The sequence below is a fragment of the Conger conger genome, chromosome 4, assembly GCF_963514075.1.
Source record: "Conger conger chromosome 4, fConCon1.1, whole genome shotgun sequence".
NCBI lineage: Eukaryota > Metazoa > Chordata > Actinopteri > Anguilliformes > Congridae > Conger > Conger conger.
In genome coordinates, this window is record NC_083763.1 from 50540014 (window position 1) to 50567457 (window position 27444).

The 27444-nt window shown below is 48.2% G+C and overlaps 1 protein-coding gene across 1 annotated transcript in view; it reads left to right on the forward strand.

Moving 5' to 3' along the window:
* gli3 (GLI family zinc finger 3) overlaps positions 1 to 27444 on the forward strand; it is a 139163-nt gene that overhangs the window by 27693 nt on the left and 84026 nt on the right. The window contains exon 3 of the mRNA XM_061240198.1: positions 21448 to 21693. Within this exon, the coding sequence (XP_061096182.1) occupies positions 21448 to 21693 (246 nt within the window). The remainder of the gene's footprint in view (positions 1 to 21447; positions 21694 to 27444) is intronic.

The window sequence follows — 27444 nt, forward strand, 5'->3', positions numbered from 1 at the left end:
TGCATTCGTTATGAGAGCACATACACACAGGCCTTTATCTGCAAAATGAAAGACTTTTTGAATCTTGGGCTCTGGACTGTAAACATATTGCTTGTTGTTACCTAAATGCTTGCTCATGTTGTTTTGAACCCAAAAAAAGTGGAGCCTTCTCTGAAAATCATTTTTGTTATAATATGGGGGAAAGTATGTTTATTACATGGCAGAATGATCATTCTGATTTCATAAAGCTTTTTGTTTTTGTACATTTGCTCTTCAAAGCAAGGCTCTGTATAATTGCACATTCACATACTTCTGAGATTCACTAACTAATGCAATGTCACCGTACCCTCTAATCCTGAAGCACAACTCATAGTCCTGCCTACTACATGCATTCTTCAAACTTGAAATTATTTGACTGGGGTGTAATACACATTAGAAAAAATGAGTTAGCATTTCTCAGCAAAAGGACATTGTGAAATACTTTTTAAAAAATTAAGCAATCATTTAAAGAAATGGTACCAAGCTTTAAAAAAAGGGAGAAAAAAAAAGATTGCGTTAGGCATCTCTCTCTCTCTTTGCGAGTTCTAAAAAAGTTGAGTTTCAGCGCAATTACTGAGTCTTTGGGGAGCGTTCCCACATGGTTGGCTAAATGGTAGTTTCATCCTGTGCTCCTTTCATCTCGTGGCCTGCTCTCCTGGCTTGACAGTTGAAAAGGTCTGACTGTGCCACAACAATAGTTTGATTGGTTTCTTTTTGGGGGGTAGGGGGGGAGGTCTCTCCCCCGTCCTCATCATTCTCCAGGCAGGTGGACCACAAAGTCTCCTGATTCTTTTGTTGCTTCCCGGGCAAACCCCCCTAACACTACCCCCCCCCTCCCAAAAAAAACGTCCGCGTTCTTTGACTGAATAAATCCTGTCGTCATGGGATAATTTTCTGAAAAAAGAGAAAGGGGGGGTGGGGGGGGGGTGGGGACCTGCCTCTATAAATGTGAATGAGAAAAAGTTTCTGGTCGGCTGGTTGGCCGGTCGGTCGGATTTTTGATTTGGATGGTTGGGCGCTGAATTAATGAAGTGGGTGATCCCCAATGAGGGAGAGAGAGGTAGGGAAAAAGAATGAGGAGAGATGGAGAGAGAGAGGGAGAGAGGTTGCAATTGGGAATTGCGAGCAGTGAGCAAGCGGGGTGCAGATGAACTTTGCAATGCATGAAAGAAACGGCTGTGCTTTTTTATTTTTTGTCCGGATTTTAAGGGCAAGGACCCTGATTCAGGGCGAAAAAAATAAGTCGGTTTACTGTAGCGTGGAAGGACACCGGCCTTCCAAAAGGGTTCACAAGAAAAATCTGACTCCATTTTGAAAACCGAAAGAAAGCACGGGGCAGAAACAGCGACTTATGTTTTGGAAAGGGAAAAAAGAAGGTTAGCTCTGGGGGCTATTGTGGAGGGGGTGGGGGGGAGGTGGGGGCTTCTAAAAAGAGAGAGGCGGCCACCTTCTTTTTTTTTTAAGCAGGCATTTAAATTATCAACGGAAAATACAGAAGAATGTCATCTGACAGAAATAAAGTTCCCGTTAACACCGCGGATGGAAAGTAATTTACAGATAGGCTGTCCCCGGCCATCTTTGTGCTGCCCAGATAAGGATTCATTTCAGAAACGGATAGGAGACATTTTCACTTACGGCCTCCATTCTGCGACACCTGTGATAACAGCTTGTGGATCCTAATTGAAAATTGGTTTCAAAATGGATTTTCACTTTTCTTCAAACCCCCCCCACCCCTCCCCACAAGCCCCCCCTCCCCCGAATGCCTCTTCCCCCGTGTTGTCGTTTTTCTCGGGTATTATTGAATGGACCCAGAGTAGCTGCCAGTGAGCGAGCCGGCCGGGGAAATGGAGCTCCGACCAGAGATCATCCCTCACGACTCTGTCAGCGCCCTGACAGCCCTGTGATCCGTCTTATTAATGAAATCATTGATCACTTGATGGGACTCATAATCAACTGTTTCTCCACCAGACCCGAGTCCACCGCCTCCCCCACTCCATTTACCCCTCTTCTCAGTCCCCTCTCATAGTTCCCAGTTTCGCCCGTCTGGTTGTTTGCGTTTAGATTTTTTTGAATCGTTAACGTGAATAAGTAAACGGAGCTCTGTCGAAGGAACGAGCAGGAGGGTGTTTCTTGCTGACCAATGAAACGCCGCCTGAAATCTGAAAGGGGGCAGGGTTCATTTTTTGATTTGGGGGGGAAAGGATACGCTTTAGTGAAAGCTAGTTTCAGCTGAAACGCATTAGTATTTTGATACTATGAATGGCTAAATAATGATCCGTCTGATTCTTAATATTAGATGTGTCACCTCTTTTTTCAGATAATTGATCAATATATTGACGTTTTGGATCGGCACTCCTTGTGGAATTCCACTTGTTGAAGCGCAACTTTTACCCAATCTTTTCAGCGGGGAAAAAGTTTCGTATCAGGAAGCCCTCAGATATGTGTGCGGGGTGAGGAAGTGAGGGGTTGGCTCTCTCCTTTGGATTGACTCGGGAGGTTAATGAGAGGGAGAGCTGGAGCTGTGTGATTGCAGGCGGGATAACAGTCTCAGGGGAGCGGTGGCTAGTTTGTGGGTCGACTCTACAATGCGAGGGGCGTTATGGACCCTGACACAGCTGCCCTGAAGAGGAGAAGGCTGCTTTTAGCATCACAGCTGGGCTCCTCCCCACTCACCACTGTGTGTGTGTCTGTGTGGATACAAAATGCACATGCACACACACTCACACACTTACAAACGCAAACCCCAAACTCATACAGCTACAAACAGACACACTCATACATTCACAACAGCACACGTTCACACATACACGCACACAAACACAAACGTAAACCTACAAACTAATACAGACACACAGCTGTACTCATATATGCATAATAACAAGCACACAGGTACACACTCTATCAAACAGAAACAAAAAGACACACCTGTACACACAGATACGCACACAGGCACACACACACACACACATGCATAAATAGACATGTATATGTTAAAACACAAATAAATGTGCCATACTGAATTTATGATAGCATGCTGCAATGTACAGTTTTGATATGAGTTAAGTACAAATTTGAGTCAAATCAAGTTTTAGTTCCAAACCAGATCGCGCAACAGCTATTAAGACGCATTACATTTAAGCTCTTATATTGATTTCTGCATGTGTAATGCTTCAGTTACCACTGCACAACAGAACTGGCCTGATGTAATTCTGTGGATGTGACTGTAGGTGTAGGGATGTTTGGAGGACTGCCACACAGGCATTCTACCTGATGCACATCGCATACAATAGCGTGAGAGCCGCCTTCATGGATTTCTGCACCGAAGGCAATTTCCTATAGCAGCGGGGTGACCCACCTGGTAGCCACAAGCTAGCTGGGGCAGAGGGGCAAGATTATCCCTTTCCCGCTGCTCGGCGGGTCAGAGACCTCATTGTTACTGTGCCCCCTGGTGTTTGGGGGACACAGCGTCGTGCCGCCTCATATTGGATTGCACAGTGAGATCGAGTCAGTTCTTAATGACAAATTCAGTTGTTGATGCAAGTGGGGCTAAAACTTTGTTTCCCCTGTTGGAATGTCTGCTACATCCTCAAGACGAATTCTGTTTTTATTCCATACCTAATTCATTGATATAATTTGTTGATCTCATTTGTAGTTAGCATCTGTTATAAAGCTGTTATGCATTTGTAAACAAACATCCATGAATACAGCTGATAACAGCAATACACATTCACCACGGCGGTAGTAAATTGCATTCAAAGAGCAACATATTTATAGACTATTTATAACACGTTTTCAACACCAATTTAAAGTAAGGCGTTTATTTTCCTGAGCTGCGAGGACTGTGGATGTTGTTGCAAGTTACCACGCAAAAGGGCCCGGCAACAGGTGAATGGGAATACAGGCCGTAATCAGCGGCCATTATCACTGGCGTAAATCACGGAGCTCCAGTCAGCAACAGTGGTCTGGCTGTGACAGGTGCTCCTGAGGAGAGAGGAGGGGGGGGGGGGGGGAGTAAAGGGAGAGCCTCATAAAACCATAAAACAATAAAACAGGGAAACAACAGTTGAGCATTCTGCCCATTTGTCGGCTGGCGTCACCGACAGCCCCTCCTAGAAAACATAGCGAAACTGGCGCGACCCTGGCAGCAAAATAACTGGCACGTCACAGCTCTCGCTCTCTGTCTCTTTTTTTCCCCTCACTCTCTGTCTCTCTCTCTCTCTTTATACCCACAAAGAGGAGTTTGTGTGATTTAAAACAGACTTTATTTAACAACTGTGGCGAGACGCTTTGACTAAATAACAAGGCGCACCGCTCCCTAGACATTGCGTGTTTATTTGTGCTGTATGAAAATGGAGGTTGGAGTTCTGGACATTCTCGAGATGTGTGCGCTTGTATGTGCGTGGGAGAGGTTGAAAGTGACTCGACCTTTGCTTATTAGTGTGTGGTGTGTGTGTACACGGTGCATACATGCAGTGTATTCACCTGTAATTATGAGCATGTGTCCAAATATGCATTTGCCACAAGTGTGGGTGACCATTTTGAGTTGAAGCAATGTGACCACCCTCAGTATGGACTGCATGGGACGTAGAATCTAGAGGTGAGCTCAGATTTCAGGGTGGAGGGGTCCCCAAAAGTGCCAAGCTTGTCTGCCTACTAGACCCACCCTCCCTCTTCTTTGGTTTTTGCTTCATTCCCTTTATCCCGCACCCCCACTTCTGCTTCTCCCTTCCCTTCAGTTCAGCAGTCAAACTGCAGAAGAAGAGCCAGGATCAAAGGCCATAAACCACACCACTGATTTCCAGTGATTGATTGGAAACAGAAGTTAGAACTCTTTTTACCTCCCTGTAAGCGCTCTCCTGGGTTGTAAATAGTTCAGGCTGAAAGTGCAAGAAGAGTCATGATTATTGGCAGACAATTTAGGGAAAGGCGTCTACATTGGAACATCAAGTTTGGTTATGATTTCTTCTTTTTTTTTGGTGGGGTTTGTCTGATGAGAGGGTCTGATACCCATCTTTGCCAGATAAATGAAACACAGAAAAAAATGTTTCATTGGATAAATCTATTTCAGTTTGTTACACCTATCTTTTTAGGTTTCCTCAATTGAAATAATACTGTTTGAGAAAGCTGAAACATTATAGGTGTAAAATTATCCAATTAAAAAAAAAATTCCAGTGTTGGGACTAAAGTTCTCTTTGCTTTTTTACACATCAATCAGTGATGAGAAAAGGGCATTTGCTTTAGAGATCAGGGTAGTGAAAGAATTGAACACAAGCAGATGGGTTTCGACAAAAGTCCTATGCGGGGCAGTAATGATGTCTGTAATTTGGTTAGAATTCTGCTCTGATCCCAGCACCAGATAAAAAGTAAAAAAAACAAAAACAAAACAATTTTAAAAACACAGGCCTCTGAGGTAGGTTTCTCCGTGGGTGTTTTAAGAGATCACGCCTTTTCGCCGCACATATCGATAGCTCTCTCTTTTCCTTTTTTCCCTCTGGTTCCTCGCATCTCGAAGAGAATAACACCCCTGCTCAGATGAGTAAGCGCCTCTCCCGGCTGGCTCGATATTATTGAGCTCCCCAAGCTCTCTGTTCAGAAGGAGCTCATGTCAGGCTCCGGGTTGGAGCGTTCGCCGAGCGGTTATCTCCCCCCTTCATCGCGGCGAGCGTTCGCGACGCTGCCCTGAACTGACTCTTCTCCGGCTCTGTGAAGCCTCGTCTCCCCGCCTCTCAGGGCCCCACCTGGAACTCCGAGCCCTAATGATGTTTCGTCTGCAGCCCCAGGGCGACAGAAGAAATCCAACTGAAGAGATTCTGCCGTCTGACTCCGTGCCAGTCGGTTTCCCAGAGAGAAATTCACCTCTTTATTACTCCTCAAACGAGTCCGAAGCTCCGCAAAGCAAAACATGTTAGTTGGAAAGGAGAAATCAATTGTGATTTGAAAACGATTATGAAAACGATTTTTCATAAAAAATAGTCAAATTTGCACGTTGTGAGATGTTTCACTCCTCGTCTTATCAAGTGTATCACTTGTTGCTTTTGGCTCGACATCCACAATTTTTTACTTATGGTTAAATTGTGATAACCTGATAATATCCTGCTTTATTGAACTGCAGAAGGATACATTTTGTTGTGATCAAGGCACATTGTCAAATATACTTGCTAATCTGAACAATTGACTAACCACAAAGAGTAGAAATGACTTGTGTATAAGGAAGAAAAGTGACATAGCCTGGAATTATACACCCCGGGGTCGGTCCCCATAAAGCATGTTCTTGTGTTAAAGCGCACGTACAGCTGCAGGATATGGCTCCCATTATTAGCAATTTGACAACGTCATGACTTCACCTTCAAGGCTGTCAGAAATGGCACACGTTACGTTTTTGCCTCCTCAATGCGCTCTTTGTCTACGGCTGGATCCCTTTCAGCTCTGCGTGGGTCTGTTAGCCCGGAGACGTCCAGGGACGTGGCCCGCCCTGCCAAAGGAGCCGGGGCACGTCTCCAAGTGGCGAACGGAGAGCCGCGAGTGGGAGGAAGAAACTGCGAGCCGTGCCCGTGCCCGCGGGAACGTTTTTCAGGGAAGGACAGACTTGCGGTGCCATATTTCCGATGTAAACCGTATACTTTAAGAGGCCTGCGTGGGACTTGAGGGTGGGGGGGGGCAGTTTCTATAGGAAGGAGTATCCAAATAGTTCTTGTTTTTCTGTGTTTCTGAAGGAAACTGTCTATTGGGGTTTGATGCATATAGGGTATATGGCAACCGCCTGTACAATTTTCATCCCATCCCAGTTTAAATTACCCCACGGGACTGCTTGACCACGACATGATCTTTGGCCAAGGTAAACACTCCATGGGTCGGTCAAAGGTCACTCTGGCTGCAGGCCATCTTTTGGTCCGTAAGGCATTGTGACTGGCTAGGATTGTGTGCAATAATAAGTTTGTTTACTTTCTCTTCATTTCCCTTCCTTTGTCACTTCTGGAAGTAATCCTTCATGTCGTCGCTCACGCTATGGCGCAAACGGCAAATCGAGCGGAACGCATTTCGTTTCATTTGTGGAACGCCTTAATAATAGACGCCAAAGGTAAAATCTCAAACCTCCCCCCCCCATGTTAAGGTGCTCTGTAACCACCGAAAGCCCACTCCTGTACCGTCAGACACCCCCGCAGCAAGCTCCGCGCAAGGTTTCATGGAGCCTAAGTGGAGAACATTTGCCCGTTATCTGACATCACGCTCGAAGAGGCATGACCAAATCCATTCGCAGCTATCGAGCTACATCGCAAACATCTGCTGCTGAAAAGCTTAAATAAACAGAACATTCAGTCTTCAGAGGAGCCTGCAAGGGGGCGGGTGGGGGCAACAACTAACGGGCCGTCAAAGTTATGCAGACAGAAGCGAGAGCGCGAGCCGAGAGCGGGCCTTTAGCGCCAGAGAAATGACGACGTTGCGACGGGCCCTTGTCGAGATTGAGCCCAAATCTGGCAGTGCAATCTCGTAAGGCACCAAAGTCCAGAAATACAGACTGCGTTGCTTTTGGGCTTGAGGAGGGGAGAGGAGAAACAGAGGAGCGCTCGGGCAGCGTGAGGGAATGGCGTGAAGAATGCGGAATGAATGGGATTTTAAGTGGGCCGAGCAACACGCCGATTAAAGATGATTGGAGTTTTATGGCGGGAATCCACAGCAGCGGCGGGGAGGAGGATTCCAGCACTCGGAGTGACAGGACAGGTCGCAGAGCAGCAAATCTTATTACCGAGAGTGGGAACGAGCAGAAGCAGTGGCTTTCAGAGATGGACAGAGAGAGAGAGGGAGGGTGGAAGAGTACTTCAGGGCCTTGGAGCAGAAAGAGGATTATTAGGGAATATGAGAAGTCACCTGCTGGTCAGTCACAGAACTGCAGGGGAAAGACCTTCAGGTCCAGCCACCATTTCGGTTATGCGATCTCCTGCGGCCTTTCTTCTCCGTATGAGGTGACCCCATCTTCTGAAGCCTCGCCTGATTGGATTGTGCCTCCATTTTCACCCCACCCATCCCTTCCCCGCCCCGACCTTTGCCCCCACAAGCTCACACTGCTTCACCGACCACAGTAGACAGGAGCGAGAGGACTACTTGTGCGAGCTACTTCACATTTTGGTTGGATTTCCGCCACATGCCACACCGTCCCCCGAGCTCTTTCCTCCCGTAACGTTATCCGCTGTGTCATGCGCCGGCACGTTTCCAGTTTCACGGACCCCCCCTCAACTTCGCCGATGTCTGCCACGCCATTATCCGCGGTGGACCCGCCCCGCGTTTGCAGCACTTTGCCGATCAGGGGTTTCAACCTGGGTTCTGAAGGGTTAATCCCGATGCTCTCACCCCTCGAGGCCCTGCAACTGACTTCTCCCTGTCTTCTGCCGTTTCTAAACCGTAATTAGGCTTAGCGTTGCCCACATGATAGGTCCTGTGGGCTCCCCCTGCTTTTTCACAGTGAAGTGACATGGTAATGACCGGCTGATGTCCTCCTCGTATTTGGGCGGTTGAATTACGTGGTAATAATAGTGGGGAGGGGTTGCGCTGGCCAGGTTAGGGACACCCCTTCTCGGGTAACCCAGCTAAGGACGCGGGCCGATGCTGGAGCAACAGAAGGTGTAAAGGGAAAGAGAAAACGATGACCCCGACATGGAATTTGTCTGGCATTCAGTTTAAATTGCAGGTTGTCCAGGTTAAAGAGATTGATACCCAAAAGAGGCCCATGAGGTCTTTGTGCGTTTTTCTTTCAAGGACAACTCGCTTTTTAGAGACTGAAGTGACGGTTTAATTTTTGATCGTCATATTCGCGTGTGGAAAACACCCACGTTTGTCTCTTTCTTTTTACCTGAGTGGTTTTTACTTTTTTGCATCAGTTCAAAGTAGGATTAATGGTTTTGAATTCTAATTGCAGTGACAAAGCAAAGCAGCACTTATTTATGAATTTGGAAGTTGAAGAACAGTAAGCTTTATTGGGAGTAACATTATTACATTACATTACAATTACAGCTACTTAGCGGAAGCTCTTTTCCAATGCGACTTAAGAAATAAGGCTGTGGTATACACTTTCCCGGAATCTGTCAGTGTCAGTATAAGTCTTCACTTAACGTCTGCATCCTCAAATACAGACATTGAACAGATGGGAATATATTTTTTGCATCTGACTTGGTTCTGCTTTCTGAGTGTCATACATGTTTGATTGCTGTGAGAACAGGATAAATTAATTTAACTTCATATGCCTTGCTTGGACCAGCATTTCCTTCTAGTGTATTGCATAACACTTAGTGCCACCTAGAAGCATCAGTAGTGTGGATTCTTGGATCAAACAAAACACTTAAAATTGCTTTAGTGCTATAATTCTAAATCAATTCTAAATGTGTCCCTAAGTTACATATCAGCAAAGAGCAAAATGTGTCGATTCACGTTCTTAATTCACTATTTAAGCACTGATTAGCTCAGAACAAGAAGAAAAAACAAAGTAGACAGAGAATGAGTTGACATGCAGGCATTTGACACAAGACGGCCGGCATTTCCCTGCTCCAGAGCTGGAGAGAACACAGCACTGGCTGAGCCGGTCTAGGCCGAGATATTTCCCCGTCATTGATAAACTGCTTAGCACCAGGCCAATTAATGAATCCAGGCAGGCTCAAACCCTGCTTTTTTCAGCAGGGAGAGGGAACGGCGGACGGGGGACGGGGGGTATGGTGGGGGGGTAATCCCGTTCCGGCTAAACGGCTGATCCTGCTCATTCCTCAGATATCAAATGTCAAAAGTTAAATTAGCCTGCTACCCACAGATAGGAGTTAACATGCTATTAAATGGGGCGGGGTACTTGGGAGAGGGGGTGATTTTGGGTCCTCCTGGGATTGCACGCCAGCGCCTTTGAAGTGCCTAATTATCCCTCTCCTAGTAAGCGGTGGCTAACTGTTTTAAATAGAAGCCAGCTCCCTGTGTGCGCAATGTGCGTCGTCACACACTTCAGGAAGAGCAGGCAGCTGTTGGACTGGGACGTTGAAAGAAGGCGCAACTCCAAAGAAACCAAGCCAACACCACTCTCTCTCCTTTTTTAAGGTGTAGTTTTGAATTATTCACATGAAAGTTCATGGCAAAGTCATGCCTCGATGCGATATTAAGTACCGCAGATTGTGTTGTTTTGCGGCAGTCATCCTGTTTGCCTGCTTTGGCTGTTTTTCTCCTTTGTTTGACAAGAGGGTTGTAATCAGTTTCACACAGGCCCTGGTCCATAACTCGGTGGGGCTGAACGAGGAGGCTTCAACTCTCCAGCTCTGCTGAGAGCTTCTTGGCCCAGGCTGACCTTGTGGGGCTCTGAACGACTCTGTGTAAACAGAGCCGTGTCTTAGGCCTTCACAGGGCCACTCACAGTCCACAATAGACCACTGCAGTGCTTCTTTTAGAAGAGGATAATCTAGCACAGTGCTTCTTTCTAGCACAGCAGAGCCCAGCACAGGGTTCCTTTGTAGGCCGTTAATGAGTGGCACTGCAGAAACAAGCACAATCCTCTTCCATAGTCAAGGAAATCCAGAGCAGCTCTTCTTTTAGCACAATGTAGATAACATAAGTCTTTAATTAACACAGGAAGACCGGCTCGTACCGGCTAGCCCAGGTCAAAGCCCAGGAGAAGGTTCTCATTAGGACACACATTTCACAGTGCAAGTTTAGGCTTAACATCTCCTGATTCTTTTATACATTTGACTACTACTACTAGAAGGTTCCAAGGCTCTGCAGCCCTGAACCATGGGTATAGTCATCTCAGAGTGAATCACGCCAAAATACTGATTGGAGGCAAACGCACGAGGGGGGGACGCAGCTGGGCGCCCTTTGATTCGTCTCCCCCTCTACCCGCCCCTGGCGGTCCCGCGACGGGACCCTGGGAGACCGCAGGCCAGCGGGGTCCCAGCAGAGCCCCGGCGGCAGAAAGGGGCAGGTTGGGATTCCGGGGCCGGCTCTTTCACGCGATGCGCCGCGTCCTCACGGAGCCAAATCGAGACGAGCGGGAGCCGTCGAACTGGCGAAGATGAATATTGAGTAGAGCAGTCGCCGCCCTGCGAGGGAAATCAAACCCTGACAATCGGCCGTCAGCCGGGGGAAGGAACGCTCCCGAACCGCTAACCCTCTCTCACGGCAATTATCCAACCCATCACTCATGCGCGGTCGTTGTCTATCCTCGCTGAGCGGTATTCAAATGAGACCCCGCGGAGAAACGGAGAAACCGCGAACCGCAAAACAAACCGCAACTTTTGAAAGTCGTCAGAGCGTGGATTCCCACGTTCCCCCCTTCTGAAAACTTTCAACAATTCTTGATGAATTCAATCTTTTTGTTTTTACTTCTGAGAAATGAAATTGTGTACGAGTGACTGATGTGAAAAATGGAAGACGCTAGGAAGGGATTTTGGAGGAATTGTTGCATAAATAGATTTTTAGGAGATTATTGCATGATTTTTTTAGATTGGATTTAATCTGATTCTTCTTGGCGGAGAACGTAGTAGCGTAGTGCATCGCCGGACTCATTTGCATGATCGGCTTGACAGCTGGGTGTAGCTGTTTGATGTAAATAATGCAATACAATTAATGGCACATCCTTAAAACACGGCCCACAGATGTACAGATATACAGTTCAGGCATTCAAGAGAAGCATTTCCTTTTACGGAGTGATTTCTCTCCTTTGATGCTGATAAATTTCTACCTTGCTTTCTCTGGCCTGGAGGCCATATTGTTTAAAATCGGTATTTAGAGCACTCATTCCTGTCAAACAATACAGTGATGCACTGGGCTATCTATGGAATGATTAAATGTTAGCAAGATGTTTTCCTTAACATCTGAGGGTGGGATTTTCTGCATAAATCACAGGAGTTGTGGAAGTTGTAAGGAACTGTTACAGGCAACCGTATCAATCTTATAGTACAGCCTTATCCCTCCTCAAAACATTTTTAAATGTCCTGTATCACCATCAGACCTGGGTGAAATAAATAATAGTTTTGGACTCTAAAAGTAGTGGATGGATATGGATTACTGAAACTGTTTGGTCTGGTGTATTGGAATCAATGAAATTCTCTCAAAAAGTGCAAACCCCACCTTCTGGTTGGCTCAGTTGCACCAAGCGAGATGTATTGAGCACAGGGCAGTATTTGAATCCAAAACAATTACGTATTTGACACAGGTCTGAACACCATGATTGATTCTGCTCAGGCTTTTGGATTCGATTGCCTCTGGACAGTCTAGCGGGAGGGTATTGTATTGTGTCATATCACCTTTGTTATTCATCAGAGGAACAATCGTAAAGTGAATCGGGTGATGGCTTGGATCGAGAGTGCCCCCCCCCCCCCCATAGAAATTTTGAGCCGCTCTGATATTGCTGACATTTCTAAAGTGATGTAGGGAGATCACAGAGTTATGTCTGCTCGGTCAGTGGGACAGATCATAATTGTTAGATTGCCCAATGACCCAGGAAAGTGCCAGTATCCACTGTTGGGCTGAGAAGAGCACATTTTGGATCAATGGTGATCAATCATGTAACTTTGGATTAGAGCAGTTATTTCACCATTGATGGGCTGTGGCAGCTGTCACACACTAGCTGCTGGTTTAGAAGGGAATCGCCCCCGCAGTTCCGCACATTTTGTGCTTTCAACTCTCCCTTTGAAATACATAAAATACATCCAAAACCCAGTGACGTGGCCTTTATTAAATTATAGGGCCTTCAACCTGTTCTCATTTGATTCCATTTTGCTACTGTCAGACTAAAAAGTAATCTGTGATGCGTGGCAACTTTTGTTATTTTCATACTTTGCTGGCAACTGCACCTCAAACCAAAAGCTTTCTGTAGAGTGTATGGATTATAGATGGAGATTATCTGTCTTTGGTTTGATCAATTATGACTGTCAAACATGTCAGTCATGGTAAATGTACCAAACGTATTGTTTTTACTTAATATTTTTAATGCTTCAGAAGTATTTATGCCCCATAACGACTGTTATTGATAACCTGTGAAATTTCTGCTGAAACGCTGCCACTGGTTTGGATCCTACCTGCGTCTTTGGCTGGGCCATGGGCTCCAACAGAGCATCTTTTAATTTGTGCATGTGGAGAAGTTTCGCTGGTTCAGTGACTGAAAGCCCGCTCAGTGGAGGATTTGTTCACCTTCACAAAATCGGAAAGCGAGCCCCTTTGTGTTTTTAGCTGGCATCACTTTGGGGCTCCCTTGAGAAAATGGAACTTTATTTTCTTTCCCAACGCGGGTATACTGCGGTGTAGAGTAGGAGGCCAAGAAGTTGAGAAAACACACAACACAATCGACATAATCCCCCAAGCTCTCGTTGTGTAGCGATTCCCCTCCACTCCCCTACCCCCTCCCTCCCTCCCTCCCTCTCCATCAATCGGGCTTCCAAAGCAGCGAAAGCTCTCCCTCCTCACTGCCAGCGCTAATCGTGCGCGATTCTCTATAGCGCAGGTTTCCTGCCTGCGAATCAGGTACGCTCGCTAGAGTAAGCTGATTGGGGAGGTGTTCTCATTAAACCCCAGCCAGGCGGAGGCATCTCGCATCCCCTCTCATTGTTAATTGGAGTCTCATTCTCGGAGAGTCGATTTGCAACAGAAAGAAAAGGGAGAGATTAGCGCGCAGGAGGAGAGGGGCTTCTGAAGCCCTGTGTTTTTCACGCGAATCCTCCTCCTCTCCCCCGCTCCTCTGCACCTTCCCCAGTCAACCCCCCCCCCCCCCCCTACCAAACACACACACACACACAGACACATACCCACAAACAACACCCGCAAAGGTTGCCTATGGAGTATCCACCACTTTTCTCCAAATTGGGGAGGGGCTCAGGACTCAGGGGCTGCTCCCAGAGAACACTGGTAGGAATAGCGCAATCCTGATGCAAGCGCACTTTGGACCGCACCAATACACATTTACCAGGTGGGGCGAAAAATCTCTTGCCCTGGTAGCAGAGCTCATTTGTGCTGCCGAACTTAAGCAGGCCAAGGGACCGAATGGCATGCCCCAGAACACCATCCGACATCAACCCCGGGGAAGCGCCAACTCTCACAAAAGTGCAGGGGGGAGGGGTTTGGCCGTGCCTCTTTATGCTCTATGCTCGCGCGATCCTTAACTTAAGCCCCCCTGTCCCAAAGCCGAACTTTCTCTCCTTCACTTTAAACGCGCCAACCTCCCCCCCCCCTCCATCTCTCATTATCTCTTTTGTGTTTTATATTTGTCATTTGTTGTATGCGTGTATGCTCCCCCCCCTCCCCCCACCCCACCTTTCTTTTCTATGAAGACCCTTTCCCCCCCTGATAGAGCATGGACTTTTTGAAGGTATCCAAAAACCGTGTTTTACAATGGAGGTCTGGACATAAAGAAGCGAGAGAGACCTGGGCATTAGGATTTAATGAGGGCTGGCATGGGGAGAGCCAGAACTGAGCACCCAGCTCCATTATTCCAGCGGAGAAAGATTCTGAAATACTAGAGCCGGGACGTGCGCTCTGATCAGAACGGCAGCGAGCACAATTACCTTCTTTTCAAATCCTTCTGTGACACTGCGGGAGGAAGGAGGACTTTGAAACTTGAAAGGCAAGAGCTCGCTTTCAACCTCAAAAGCGAGCAGGAAAGGGCTCTGAAATTTGTTCAGCGCTCCCAATCCACCATTAGCCTGTTTCTTCCTCTCGCCTCCAGGCATTTAACTGCTTTTTGAAAAGATGTTAAGAAATTCAATCACCATAGAGAGACCGGGGTTTTTTTTTTTTTTTTTTTTTTTTTTTTTGGTGGAGCATGTTTCTCTTGGTCTGTTGAGGTCTGTGCCGGATCTTTTGTGAGGGGGTGAATAGACTTGTGAACTGGTGGAGGACCGGCAGGGGCAACCATGGGAAAAAAAGGGAGGAATGAAAGAAGAATAAAAAATGAGGGGAAAAGGGGGGAAAAAGCCACAAGGCTTTATGAGGTTGATGGTCAGGGTTGCTAGGACGCCGTTGAGCTGGTGGTTTCAAAAGCCTTCGCCGACACGTGTTTTGACATGCATCTATCATTCTGAAGTGCAAGAGAATATAGTCATATTTCGGTCTGAGTAATGATATAAAAAATTGTAAGTAAACCAAACAGGCAAGTTAGTGAGAAAGAAAGGAAGTACATTTCCGGGGGGGGGGGGGTAAGAACATGCAAGGAGAAAAAAGATAAAGAGTAAAGGTTAAACAGTGCAACTGCTGCTGTTTGAAACCTTGTGTGTTGTGAGAGAGCTAGAGAGAGAGGGGGAAGAGAGGGAAGAGGGGGAGAGAGTGAGATAGAAAGAGAGGGGGAGAGAGAGAGAGAGAGACAATCCTGACTGACCAGGAGCTGCTTTTGGTTTTGCTTGCAAATCAAGGGGCTGTTGACCCTTCAATGACTGGTGTTTGCTGACCTATTTAAGGTGGTATAAACTGAAGTAATGAACAGCTCCCCTGGTTGCCGGATGGCTGTTTGGGGGTGGGGGTGGGGGTGGGGTGACACCGGCTTGATTTAACGATTAGTCGCTTGACCCTTGCGAGGCAGGAATGAGCTGTCTGAATAGGGAGAGAGTTCACAGAGGGAGAAAGAGAAGAGGGGGAGGAGGAGCGGGATGTTAATGAGTTTGGGAAACTTTGCACAGTTGCCGCCGCGGTTGCTGTTTTTCGCGCATAGCTAACGCGTTGAACAAGACCGGGCGAGAGAGGGAGCGGGAGAGTGAAGAGAGCGAATGCTATGGGAGAGGAGTTAACACGGGAAAAGTGCCAGTTCTGGGGGAGGCTGTCGGTGGATTGAGAGCTTCGTCTGCAAGGGGAAAGTTGTGAGTATGTCGCCGAAGGTGCGCTGGTGCGTTATTTGTCGCCTAGAGGGGCTGCGGGAACTCCAAAGGTCACGTTCCCCACTGGAGGGCAGGCCAGAGAGGAGGAAGGCAAGGCCTGTGACAGGGGCCAGACACAGAGACTCCTGTGTTTCTCTCGGGAGTGATGGCGGGGGGGAGGCTCAGTGGTGTGCGTGCGCATGCTACCAGTTGGATCGTATTATCTCCTTTTTTTTTGTTGTTGTTGCATTCCTGCAGGTCTTATCACCGGGAACCCTGGAAAAGTTTCAATTTCTTTCAAGTTTGGATGAAAGTTTGACGCAAAGACATCTAAACCCTCCCGCGAAGCTTCCAGATTGAGCGCGGTCGGGGCGATCCGTCCGAACGGCGTTTCCTTCTAGCGATAGCCGCGTGCCGTCGGGCGGGGGCCCGAATCCTTTCCGGTACTTTCTTCCGGACGCGCCTCCGGGACGGTGGAGGAACACGTCCTCAGATGCCCGTGCGTGAGTCGGCCCGGTGGAGGAATGCCGAAGCAGCGGGTTCCCCCCTCCGCTGCCAGGGCCGTCTCTCTTTTCTTTTCCATGAATGGACTGCGGTTCCCTCCATCTCTGGCCAGCGCCCAAGCCTGGCGGAGCGGCAGCAACAGTTGTCTCCTGTCTGCCCCGCCGTCCGCTGGAGGCCCCTTCGCCCGGGAAGCCGGGGCTGTTTGCTTACATTCTCGCCGTGGAGCCGGCCCCGTTGCCATGGCGAGCAGGGTGTTCCCCGCAGCCATCCCGGGGCCCCTGGGCGCAGCTCTGCACCAAATTGACTCTCTTTAGAGACGGAAAGCTCACTGAAGGGGGAACAAGACGGGAGCGCTTTTACTGGGGCCTGTGGCCTCAATGCAGAGCCCTTCGGTCAATAGAGGAGGGGATTGAGTGGTTATTGTATTAGGGTTCAAAAGGGCTATAAGGCCCGGACGGCTTTTTTTACAAGGGGGGTGGGGGGTGATAGTGGGGGGAGGGGGTGGTCTGTGAGTGGGCGATGACGAATAGGCCGGCCAGAGCAGAGCCTTCGGAAACGCTGAAAGACTCTTCCCAGACTGGCCCTGATGTCTGCGTGCTGTAGCTCTCTCCATGTGCTCCGGAGAGAAAATCCAGGCCTCTGTTTTCGGTGTAAAAATAAACGGGCTTGCCCTTGCGAAACAAAAACAGAGGGCACGGTTCCTGTTCGGGTGAACTTTGCGCAGCAGTTTTTCCTCGTTCCCCTCAGCAACTCGGCTCGTCGGAAGAGCCAGCCTATCTCCTGTCGTCAGCCGCCAATGTCGCCACTTTGAATCCGCGGCAAGGAAAGGAGCCCATCCTAAATCCCTTTATGTTAATATCGCGCTGTAAGAGCAGACCTATTAATCTCGATTTAGAGCATAAGTGCCATTATTCCCTTAATAAGATCACAGGGTATGCTGTACAGGATTAAATACTTATAACATAACTAGCGCCGTCCCGTTTTTTTACTGACGTGCCTCTCTTCTGTCAATTAGGTTTAGGTTTGTGGAATTCGCTGGGAGCGCTTGCTATCTCAGAGCTGCTTCTACCATGATCACAGAAAGTTGGCTTCAGCTCAGGTAATGGATCCGTAAGAGTCAGAGCCATGAAAACAAGGCCCACTGGTACTCCGCAAACCGTGTGAAGTGCAAGAGTAGATGCCCGGCACCATTTCTTAAGGTGGTCTTTAATCTCCACTCTCCTCCTCTTCCCGTAATTGTTTTCTGAGCTTTCTGTCCTTATTCCTGCTGGCATAGGGGCCCTATAGCATTAAGACCATGATGTTAGCCAGAGAGCAGCTTAGCGGCTCCCTTTGAAGCAGGTAGTGATCTAAGGGAGAGTATCAGTGATCTACAGCACAGGTGAACTTATGAACCAGGATGTGGAATATTTTGAGCATGGTTTCCTGTGGTTCTCTGATGTACATCAAAACCAACCAAATTATTTTTTAGTGAGCAAGTTCCTTTAAATTTTGTGTGAAAAATGTAGTTGGTTTACTTGTAAGCTGGTGAAGATGTTTTTGGGCTGGACCCTCTACCTAGGACACTACAGGTCCAAGCCTTTGCAATGCCATTTACGGGGGGAAATTGACAGGATGCCCGTCTTCAGTTAGTTATCTTCCTTATGTTACCTCATCATTAGTTGTCATTACATTCCTGGTGACCATGCACTGCTGTATGAAAATGAACTTGGTGGAAACTGTTCAGTTGGACAAACTGTTTGGCATGTCAAACCAATCACTTTCCCTGGGTTTTCTTTCCTCAAGGAACAGATTCAATGCTATTCAGACACAATACTGGATTCAACAGTGCAGGAGATCAGTCTGAGTGGACATGGGTCTTTTAGTCGTATGCAGAATGTAAAGTTTCAATTCTCATGATGAACTTCAGATTTTTTTTCAGATATAAGGCTTTGGCGCATTTCAATAACATTAAAGCGCATGTGACATCGCACTTACAAGTAGTAGTACAGTCACAAGTAGTACAGTTACAAGTGGCAGCCGCACTATTAAACAAGTATACAAGACATTGCATATCTGCTGAACCCCGTTGAACCCAGTTTCAGTCAGTGTTTGCAGTGCACAACATGGAGTCAAACCCCTGTTGTAAGGCTTTTCAAAATTATCTGGGGCACATCTGGTAATGCATGTGAGATGAGATGTGCTGAGTGAGGCTGTAGAAGCCAGTGTTAGGAGAAGGCCAGGTTTACTCTCGCTCAGTTGGAACTGCTGTAATTCCAGGTGTTCAGTATGCCACTTGTCTCACATGTTTGTTCAGATTGTCCTCGTAAATGACGGCTGGTTCCCAGTTTAACCGTCTGGATAGCTGAGGGCTCAAATAAATAATCAATCCTCTGAAGAACTTGAGTTGGAGGTCAGAGGTTATGTGGTCCTGCACAGATGTTTTGGATTGAGGTCTTTCTATTGTGGCTGAAGAACACTTTTTTTATTTTATCTGGACAAATCTAAAGCACCAGAAAAATCCCTGGGGACGTCCTCAATTTTTTTTTATTCCACAAGCACCTGAACAGATTATTGGGGGAGCGAAGAGCAGAGAGGACCGAGGGCTATTATACTACCCATGAGGCCACTTAAAAGGCGGAAGGGAATGCTGGGTAAAAAGCAGCATTCTTCTTTGCAAATCCGTTTTGGAGGGAAAGGAAGAAGAAAAAACCCCCGAAAGGGCTGTGATTACCTCGGCACTGATACGGGAGCCAGGTTTGGTTAATGCCGGGGGAAGAGAAAGTCACAGTCTAGTCTTGCGGAATCAATGGCAAGCATAGAGGGGTTCAAATCCTGGTGGATTTTACAGATTACCCACAAGCCTCTCTCGGGACCGGGGGTGTGTAGCGGCTTGTCGCGCGGGTTGGCCGCCCCTCCTCTCCGCGTGGCTCGCTGCGTGACCTGACTTGTTCCCTGTGTCTGCCGAAGTCTGGTATGCGAACGACCGTTGGACGGCGGTGGGAGAAATTCCCTTCGACAGCAGCGGCGCGAAGGCGCAGTCGCCTCTCATTATGATTCATTTGTCATTAACCGAGCGCCGAGCCCGCGTTTTAGACTTGTTCCATTTTCTGATCGCCGCCATCCTCCGGGGTATTTGTCTACTAAGAAGCAATCAAGGAGTAATCGGCCGTGGCGATGCCATTTATTGGCGGATTAGAGCTTTGAGTGAAGCCACGCCACCAAACTTGTCGCCCTTTAATTTGGACTGGTCAGGTGTGAGTGAAGCAGTGGGACTCAGGGAACTCCATTGTAGAGAATAATGGAGTTGTACATTACTGCTGATCCAGCCGTGTGTTCGGCAACCCGCCAGTATGGTCCGGACTGTACTACTATAATGTACGACGTGAGTGTGGAGGCACAAGGACATTATGTTTTTATGAATTATAGTTTATCTATTCGCCTTTTTATCTCATTCCAATGCAGCATCTCTCCTTAAAATATCACCAAATATAGCAGGGATATATGTCCGGAGGAAACGCATTTCATCCCACTTTGGCAGCTCATGCAGACATGATCTATGAAAGACATGTAATAATAGCATATTCAATCGCAATTAATTCATTTTGATTGATTCATAAAAGTTTAGAAATTTCTTGAATAATTTATTGCCAATAATCTTAAAATAAGTTCTCTTAAAATTAGTTCTCTCAGTTTTCTTTCTTCTCATTCAAATTGTATAATGCAGGCAACATGGACCTGTTCCAGTACTTCAGTAAAATCAAGAGTACACTGAACATAGGTAAATCGCTCAATTATCTGTGCATTGCATTGCATTGCATTCAACACAATAAACATAAAGAAACATTGGTGATATCTTAATACACAGAACAGATGAATGGAGCTTTATATCTTAAATATACCTTGAACTTGAGCGTGGAGAACAAACAGTAAATTTTTTAGCAAAATTACTACATTTCTAAATTACCAATAAATTATTAAATATCCATTGTCAGACAGTTGTCAGACCTCCTACCCTACTGCTTCTGATGTAATTACTTATCATGTGACTAGAAGTCAGATTCAAAGAGAGATTTCGCTTTTCACTTACCGTCTGAAGCCACCTGCTGAGGTGCGAGAGTGTCCCAGATCTCTTGTACGCTACACCCCAGTGCGCCGCGCAAATCTGTCATCAAATGCGCATTTTGCGAGAGATGTTTTTCCCCTTTTAACATTTCTCCTTTGGAAACCTTTGGCGGCATGTTCCTTTCACCGAATAAGAGATTCCACAATGGATATTTCTCAGAGTTTAAAGATGCCTAGCGTGGGCTATGTGGAGGAATGATAGTCAGTTGTGAGCGGTTTGAGAGTAGAAGTATGAAATACTTTGACGATTAAGGTTTTTATGTGGATTGGATTCTGTGTTAGTTTCAACGGGCGGCAAGGTCTTTGGCCTTCAGCATGCATAGTAGGGGCAGTCTGTGTGAGATGCACAGTACAGGATAATGGTATGAAGATCAGGCACCTAGCCCCAGAATGTTTTCGCACAGTGGTGCCTACGCCCTCATCTTTTCAGCCTTGACAAAGTAGTTCACAGAAGCCAAGTCTCTCCCCTGATTGCAGGTAGTGACACTGGCTATTTTCGTTACTGTGTGGCACAGTGTCATGCACCGCTTCTGGAACGTTCTTTGGGGAGAACCCTGAAGATACAGGAGAACTTGGAACATCGCAAGGCTTGGTTTGCCTATTCCTGGCGTTTAATATAAATGTCTGATACAGGTGTATAGTTCAGGTGTGTACTACATATGGGTGTTCCAGGTGCATAATGCAGATGTGCAGTGCAGACCCCAGGTGTGTAGTGGAGATGTGCATTGCACATGTATGCAATTTTGTTTCATAGTCCAGAGGAAATGTGCAGATGAATGTGTTTTAGTGTTTTTTTGCACTTTTGCTGTTTTTTAGCTGCATCATATGGATGTAAATTGACAGGAGCATGTTTTAGAACCCAAATGCACATGTAATGTAATTGAAGTGTCTTTTGCATGCGTGCATGATTTTGCTTTAACTGTCATGTGGAGGCAAATGTGTTTCAATAACGCAAAGTAGATCTGCGGCGTGCCGGGTTATGATCCAGATGTAACCCTCCGTCCTCTTTCTGTTCTGGCAGAAGATGAGAGCCCGGGGCCTCCTTACCACCGAGAAAGACGCAACGCCATCGCAACACAGCTGTCCCCCACCGGCCCGTCCATGGCCAAACTCAACGAAGAGCCCTCCACCTCCACGGAGGAGCGGCCCTCACTGGTGAAGAAGGAGACGCACGGCTCGCTGCCCCACCTGGCCGAACACGCCCTGCCCTACCGCGGCACGCTCTTCGCCATGGACCCCCGGAACGGATACCTCGACCCCCACTACCGTGAGTCCGCCTGGGGCGACGCCGTTATCGCCGCTGTTAGCCTAGCCGCCAGACAGCGAGACGGCTCTCAGCAGTTAGCTCGCAGTGGGGGGAGGAGGTTTGTGTGGCTAATTATCGTGAGGGTTTACACAGTCGTTAGGGAGAGAAAGCCGCCCACTTCATAGGTTCAGTCGGAATGGATGCTTGCAGAAGTCTGGCATCCAGAATTGAGCGGCGCCGCAACTTTAGGGGATAATTCTGAAACGTTATCGCTAGTGTTCCAGTGCTTCAACACACAGTGTGCATTATGTTATGTTTATGTTGAAGTAAAATTCTCAAGGACTCTGCTCATTGCAGGACCGCAACAGCTGTTGTCAATCTCTGTCATTGTCGGAAAGTTAGCACAGAAGCATTTGAAATACATTACTGTTACGCTACGTCAGTTTTCACTATCGCAGTATTCTTTGACCTACATACAGTTTTGGAGTATCAGGTATAACACCTTGATCGAGGGCAAGTTCTCCTGCGAAGGAAAGGGGCATGTGGAGCCAGGCTGCCCCCGGTCTAACGGGGGAGGTGAAAGGTCACGCAGTCAGTGGAATGATTGGGGAAGGCAGTTGATTAGGGGCCCCTCTCTCTCACTCCCTCTCTGTCTCTCTTTCTCTCTCTCTCTCACTCTCTCTCCCTGAGAGAAGTTAGTATGGGGGACGGGGTCTGCTGCTTAATTCCTTCATTAAGCGCCTTGCCGCGCACGGATCTTCAGTCTCCCTCATCAGCACGCAGATCAAAGAGTCTTCCCTCTCTCTTTCCCTGTGCTCTCTGGGACTGTTAGTACAGCAGGAAGGGAGGAGAGGGGGAGAGAGAGTGAGAGCAGGAGGGGACGTAGGGGCACAGAAAGGAAAAAAATAAAGGAAAAGAAAAAGCAGACAGGTGAGAGGATAGAGAGGGATAAGGAAAAAGTGAAGGGAGAGTGGGAAGTAGGGGGGCGGGCTGTGGGAGGAGGGAGGCGAATGAGGTTAATTTTCTGGCCGCTGTGGCCTGGCCACTGGCTCTGGACGAGTATTAGACGCGATGGCTTGTTTGGTTTCGCTAAATTGGCTTCGAATTGGGCCTGACGGAGTTTTTAATCTGGAAGATGTAATGAAAACCTCCCCCTCTCTTTCTCTCTCTCCCTCACTCCCCTTCTCTCTCAACACTGGTCATTTACTGTACCTCTATTTATTTAGCGAATTCATTAGCCGCTACTCTCGGTGCACCAGTCCGTCCCAAGTCGCAACACCTCCCCCCCCAACCCTCTAATTCGAAAGGTTACTTAGAATCAGGTGGAGTCCCTGGAGCTGGAGGAAGGAGCAGAAGGCCAGGATCAGAACATTACTGTCGATTACTCCTCCAGCCCAGCTCAGCAAGACTGCCACATCTGATCCCGTCTGTGGGAGAGGGCTTAGGGCTTGTGTAATGCTTGTGGGGTGATGGGGGGATGGTGGGGGCGGGGGGTTCCAGACTACTGCTGGCAAGGGAAGGGTGAGGGGGGAGGTAGAGGGGATTTCACGGGGGGGGGGGGGGGGGGGAACCGGGCACTGGGGTCATTTGGAAAAGTCACAGCCAGGGTTGAGAACCCGCAGCATGTCAGAGATGAAGAAAGGCCTCCATTCTTTCTGCGTAGGGGTTTGGACACTGGAGTGGCAGAAAGGGGATTCAGTGTGTCAGGGGGGGGGGCGCAGAGAAGCACGCTGGATATAGAGGCTTCCCTCTCACTCTATTGCCGCAGGGCATCAGCGATTTCACTGGGCCAAACAGCATTGTAGTACGATGACATCACTGCTTGATCCATCAAACTGAATTCAAGCGACTACTATTTTTCAGCTCTAAAATGATGGAGGGTTCTCCCAGAGTTCAAGTAGGCATCACACTTTCTGTGAGTTCCTACAGTTTTAAGTGAAGGAACAGGGAAGGAGAGCGACTCATAAAAAAGGGTAAACTCCCTCAAACCCTGTTTTTGATTGAGAGAGGAGCCGGGACTGTCATCTCCTGAGCTTCCAGGTGTTGTAAATTTAGGCACCCTTGCGTTCCTTCCTCTGCTGGCCCCAGCCTGTCTGCGGGGTGTGGAGGTGTGGGACGTCCGGATCAGAGCCTGGCGGCTGACCCCTGGTGGCTGACCCCTGCACCCCCCCCCAAGACCCTGTGCCGGCACCTTTGAACAGGGCCCCCGGCACCCCGAACCAGAGCCATAGAGGTGCGAAAAAAACGCTGACCCCTGCCCTGGCTCCATAACCCAACCCCCGCCCCCCCCCCCCCCCAACACCACCACCGTCCGCTCCCCGCACCTCCCCCAGCTCAGTCACCTCCTAAATTCATCCCAGGTGTGTGGGTGTGATGGAGAGCGGGGCGTCCGCCTTTGTGCTGTGCTTGCAGAGAGAGCCGCCACCAAAGCCGGGGAAATCCGATTACTCTTCGCACGGCGGCGTGTCAGCGTCTAATGCGCCTAAACGCACGGACACCTGCAGCCCCTGCACACCTGGCCGCCCGGTCGCCGCAGCGATAGCGGGTCGAGGGGGGCTCGCGGGGTGAACGCGGCGTGTCCGGGGCTGGTAGGGGCGCTTCAGCTTCGCAAATCTCCCCTTTTCACTCGCCCTGTTTACACGTTCCACCCAACCCAGTCTGTGGTGCGATACTATGTTTACTCTGATTTCCACACCCTCTTCAGAGCACAAAGAGGAGGCATTAAGGAGGAAAAAAACCCTTTTATAAGTATTAGCCTAATCGTCGTGATGCCGAAGAATTAGGAGCTTTTCTTTGGCAAACACTGGATAAGAGTCAATATCCTGCTTACCACAACACTAATGCTTGGGGCTTTCCATGGATAAGGAAGCAGGATCGGGGAGCAGATTAATGGAGGTTCTAATTGTGTGGACGAGTGAATGCAACGCATGGCTCCGGCATCTGTTTACATTGTGCACCGATTAGAGGGTCAGTGGACTTTTAGCAGCAGCGAGCCACGGCAAGCAATTCGCCGCAAGCTCGCAAGAGGATGCCTCCCTCAAGTGCGTTCTTACCGATTTGCTTCTTCTACAGTCAAAGAATGTTGCATTTTTGGACTTAAAGCCCCCTTTTTTTGTTCCTTTTCTTTTCTTCACTTCCCAATTCTTGCTCCAGTCGTGAATTTGCGTGTCGCTGAAATGCGAGAAGATATTTGGCGGCGGCTAGGGAATTTGATAGAGCTCTTCTCCCGCAGACAGTCCTTTGCTGCCTTGACTTACAAGCAGTGTGTGCTTTTAGCCGTGAGTTTGCTGAAGTATCGCTCAATGGAACAGGGAAGAGTATATTCTGTAAATATAATGGTCAGTCCGCCTGTTGCTCCACTGGTCAGAATGAAGATCTACCCTCTGTAATCCCGCGCTAATGTACCACCATTGTCCGTTTCATAATGGTGTCAGTGGAGTAAGGCAGGGGTCCACGGTGTGTGCAGAGATTAGCTGGTCCTCATGCCTTTAGAGGTATCCCTATGAACCAGCTCTTTATGGGATTAGACCAGTCTGTGCCGACTGCTGGTGGGATCATATCTCGTATCCAGTGCACCGGGAATCTCAGGTTGCCACAAATGGGAATGTCTCAAAGGATGTAATAGGAGAGAGAAGAGCACCAGGCATAGGTCAAGGTCACACCTTCGCCATGGAAGGCAACGGCCTGGAGTTTTATATACAGACAGACTAGTTGAACGGTGTCGCCCTCCCCGCTTTTCGGTTTACTTCCATCTGGACTAATCCATGGCAAATGTGCGAGTTTCACCTGCGACTGGTACTCTTCTCTCCAATTACGTCCTTACCACTGGGACATTCCCATGTTCCCAGTCTAGATGCATTTTCCAGTTTGTGCTGAACGGCAGAAAACTCTCGACCCTTGTAAAGTTCCGTCGTCTTCCGTCTTCTGCCTGGGCGACGCTCACGGGGGCTCATCAGTCTCTTTTCCCTTCCCCCGAAGAAATTAAAACTACAAGAGCGAACTAAAGGCGCGGGGAGGCACGTAACTGTTTCAAGGGCAAGGGCTTGTCTTTGTGATTGCTTCAATATTGGCGTTTCTGAAAGGCGAGGCGCGGAGGAGCTCCACCAGAGGGCCCGAGCCGCGGCGCCAGGGGCGTGCTGCAGGCGACGGAAAGGAACGTCTTCCATCCACTTCCTTTCATCAAGAAAGAGAAGCGCGGTTGACTGCGCAGAATTAGCCTTATTGTCTCCCGCACCAAAGATAATCGGATGATCCCCTTTTATGCCGCCTATTAGACGGATCCAGCAATATAAGATATGTCATATTCTCACATGTATTTTTTTTTCCTTTTGTCTTAGATTAAGATATTTAGCTTCAAGGAAAGTTTGAGGAGCTGAAAGCGAGCATTAACATGCTGTGACCGTTTTTTCTTTGTTGTTTATAGATGTTACTTTTAGGCTGATTTCCCCGAGCTGTCTGTTGGTTGTAGCTTTAATGTGAAGAACTATGTCCAGCTTAAAATTGAGATTCTTGCAAGAATGCTCTTAAAAGAGTCGAGAAAAGAATACTTGGGATTTGTCGCAATCGTCTCTGCAACATCTGCCGCTTTTTTGTCCTCCTCATTGAATGAAATTCTTCTCAAAGAACAAATAACGGGAGACCGTGATCGCGCTTTAGAGGGTGAAGCTTTGTGAGATGTTTGAAGTTTTGGAGGACATACCAAGTGTTGTCCATGGAGAATAACCCCTGTAAAAAAGAGTAGTTACATCAAATTTGGCACAAGCGTAGACAACGTGAGAAAGAGGGATGGACTGGTGGCTAGCTGCCTCTTGGTCTTTCTCCTGTGTTTGTCCGCCTTCTGCTTGGACCTACGGCGAGGAGCGCTCAGGTGTATACCGGGTTTCCCAGCCTGCCTTCTCCCGAAATTCGCCCTCATACCGTGGAAGGATTAGCACTCCCTGTCCCTCTCTCCCGGGGATCCACAACACCTATTGTTTTCCATGAGTAGGAACGGGCTTTAATTAAAATGTTCCTCCCGTATTTGCTATTGTGCTCTTGAGATAAAAAAAAGTGTTGGTTGCTTCTCTTCTCCCTTGTGCTGCTCTGTGAAGCACTCAAGAGACGGGGTGGGGAGGGGGGGGGGCTGAAGCAAGAGAAAAGAGAGGATAGAAAGAGGGAAGAGGTTGAAAAAAGAGAGAGAGGGAGAGAGAGCGAAGGGGGAGATGTAACAGAGCAGAAAATGAAGAGAGACATAAAAGAATGTGAGCTCAAGGAGGTCAGATCCATCACGGGTTTAGTGTTGCCTTCAAAGATGGCTGGGACAGGTGGCAGCTCCAGACAATCTCGTGCAGCAGAGCAGCATCCTCTCTGGAGGAGATAAGGGATTCCTCTACCAACTCCCCCCCCTTCCCTCTCTTCCAGCCCCCCACTCCTCCCGGCCGGGGCGCTTTGATGTGACTCAGTCGGAGAGGGCTTCTGGGAGCGCGGTCTGGCTCAGCTCAATCACCGTCCTCCTCTGTGCCGAGCACTTTCAGGTCTCATTAAAGCGCTCCGGCAGGGTTAATCCTCTTTAAGGTTTACACCGGCTTGGTGTTGTCTCCCAGCCCGGGAGGAGACCCTGGGCACCACCTGCGCCAAATAGCATGACACCGAGTTCCTCTCTCCCGCTCTTCTTCTCCCCTGCGCCTCCACCAACCACCCCCCAAGTCCCTGCCCCTGCCTCCTCCTCCTCCTCCTCTCTCATCTGTACTCCCCACCTCTCCCCTGCGTTAAGTCTCCCCGGGTTATTGGGGT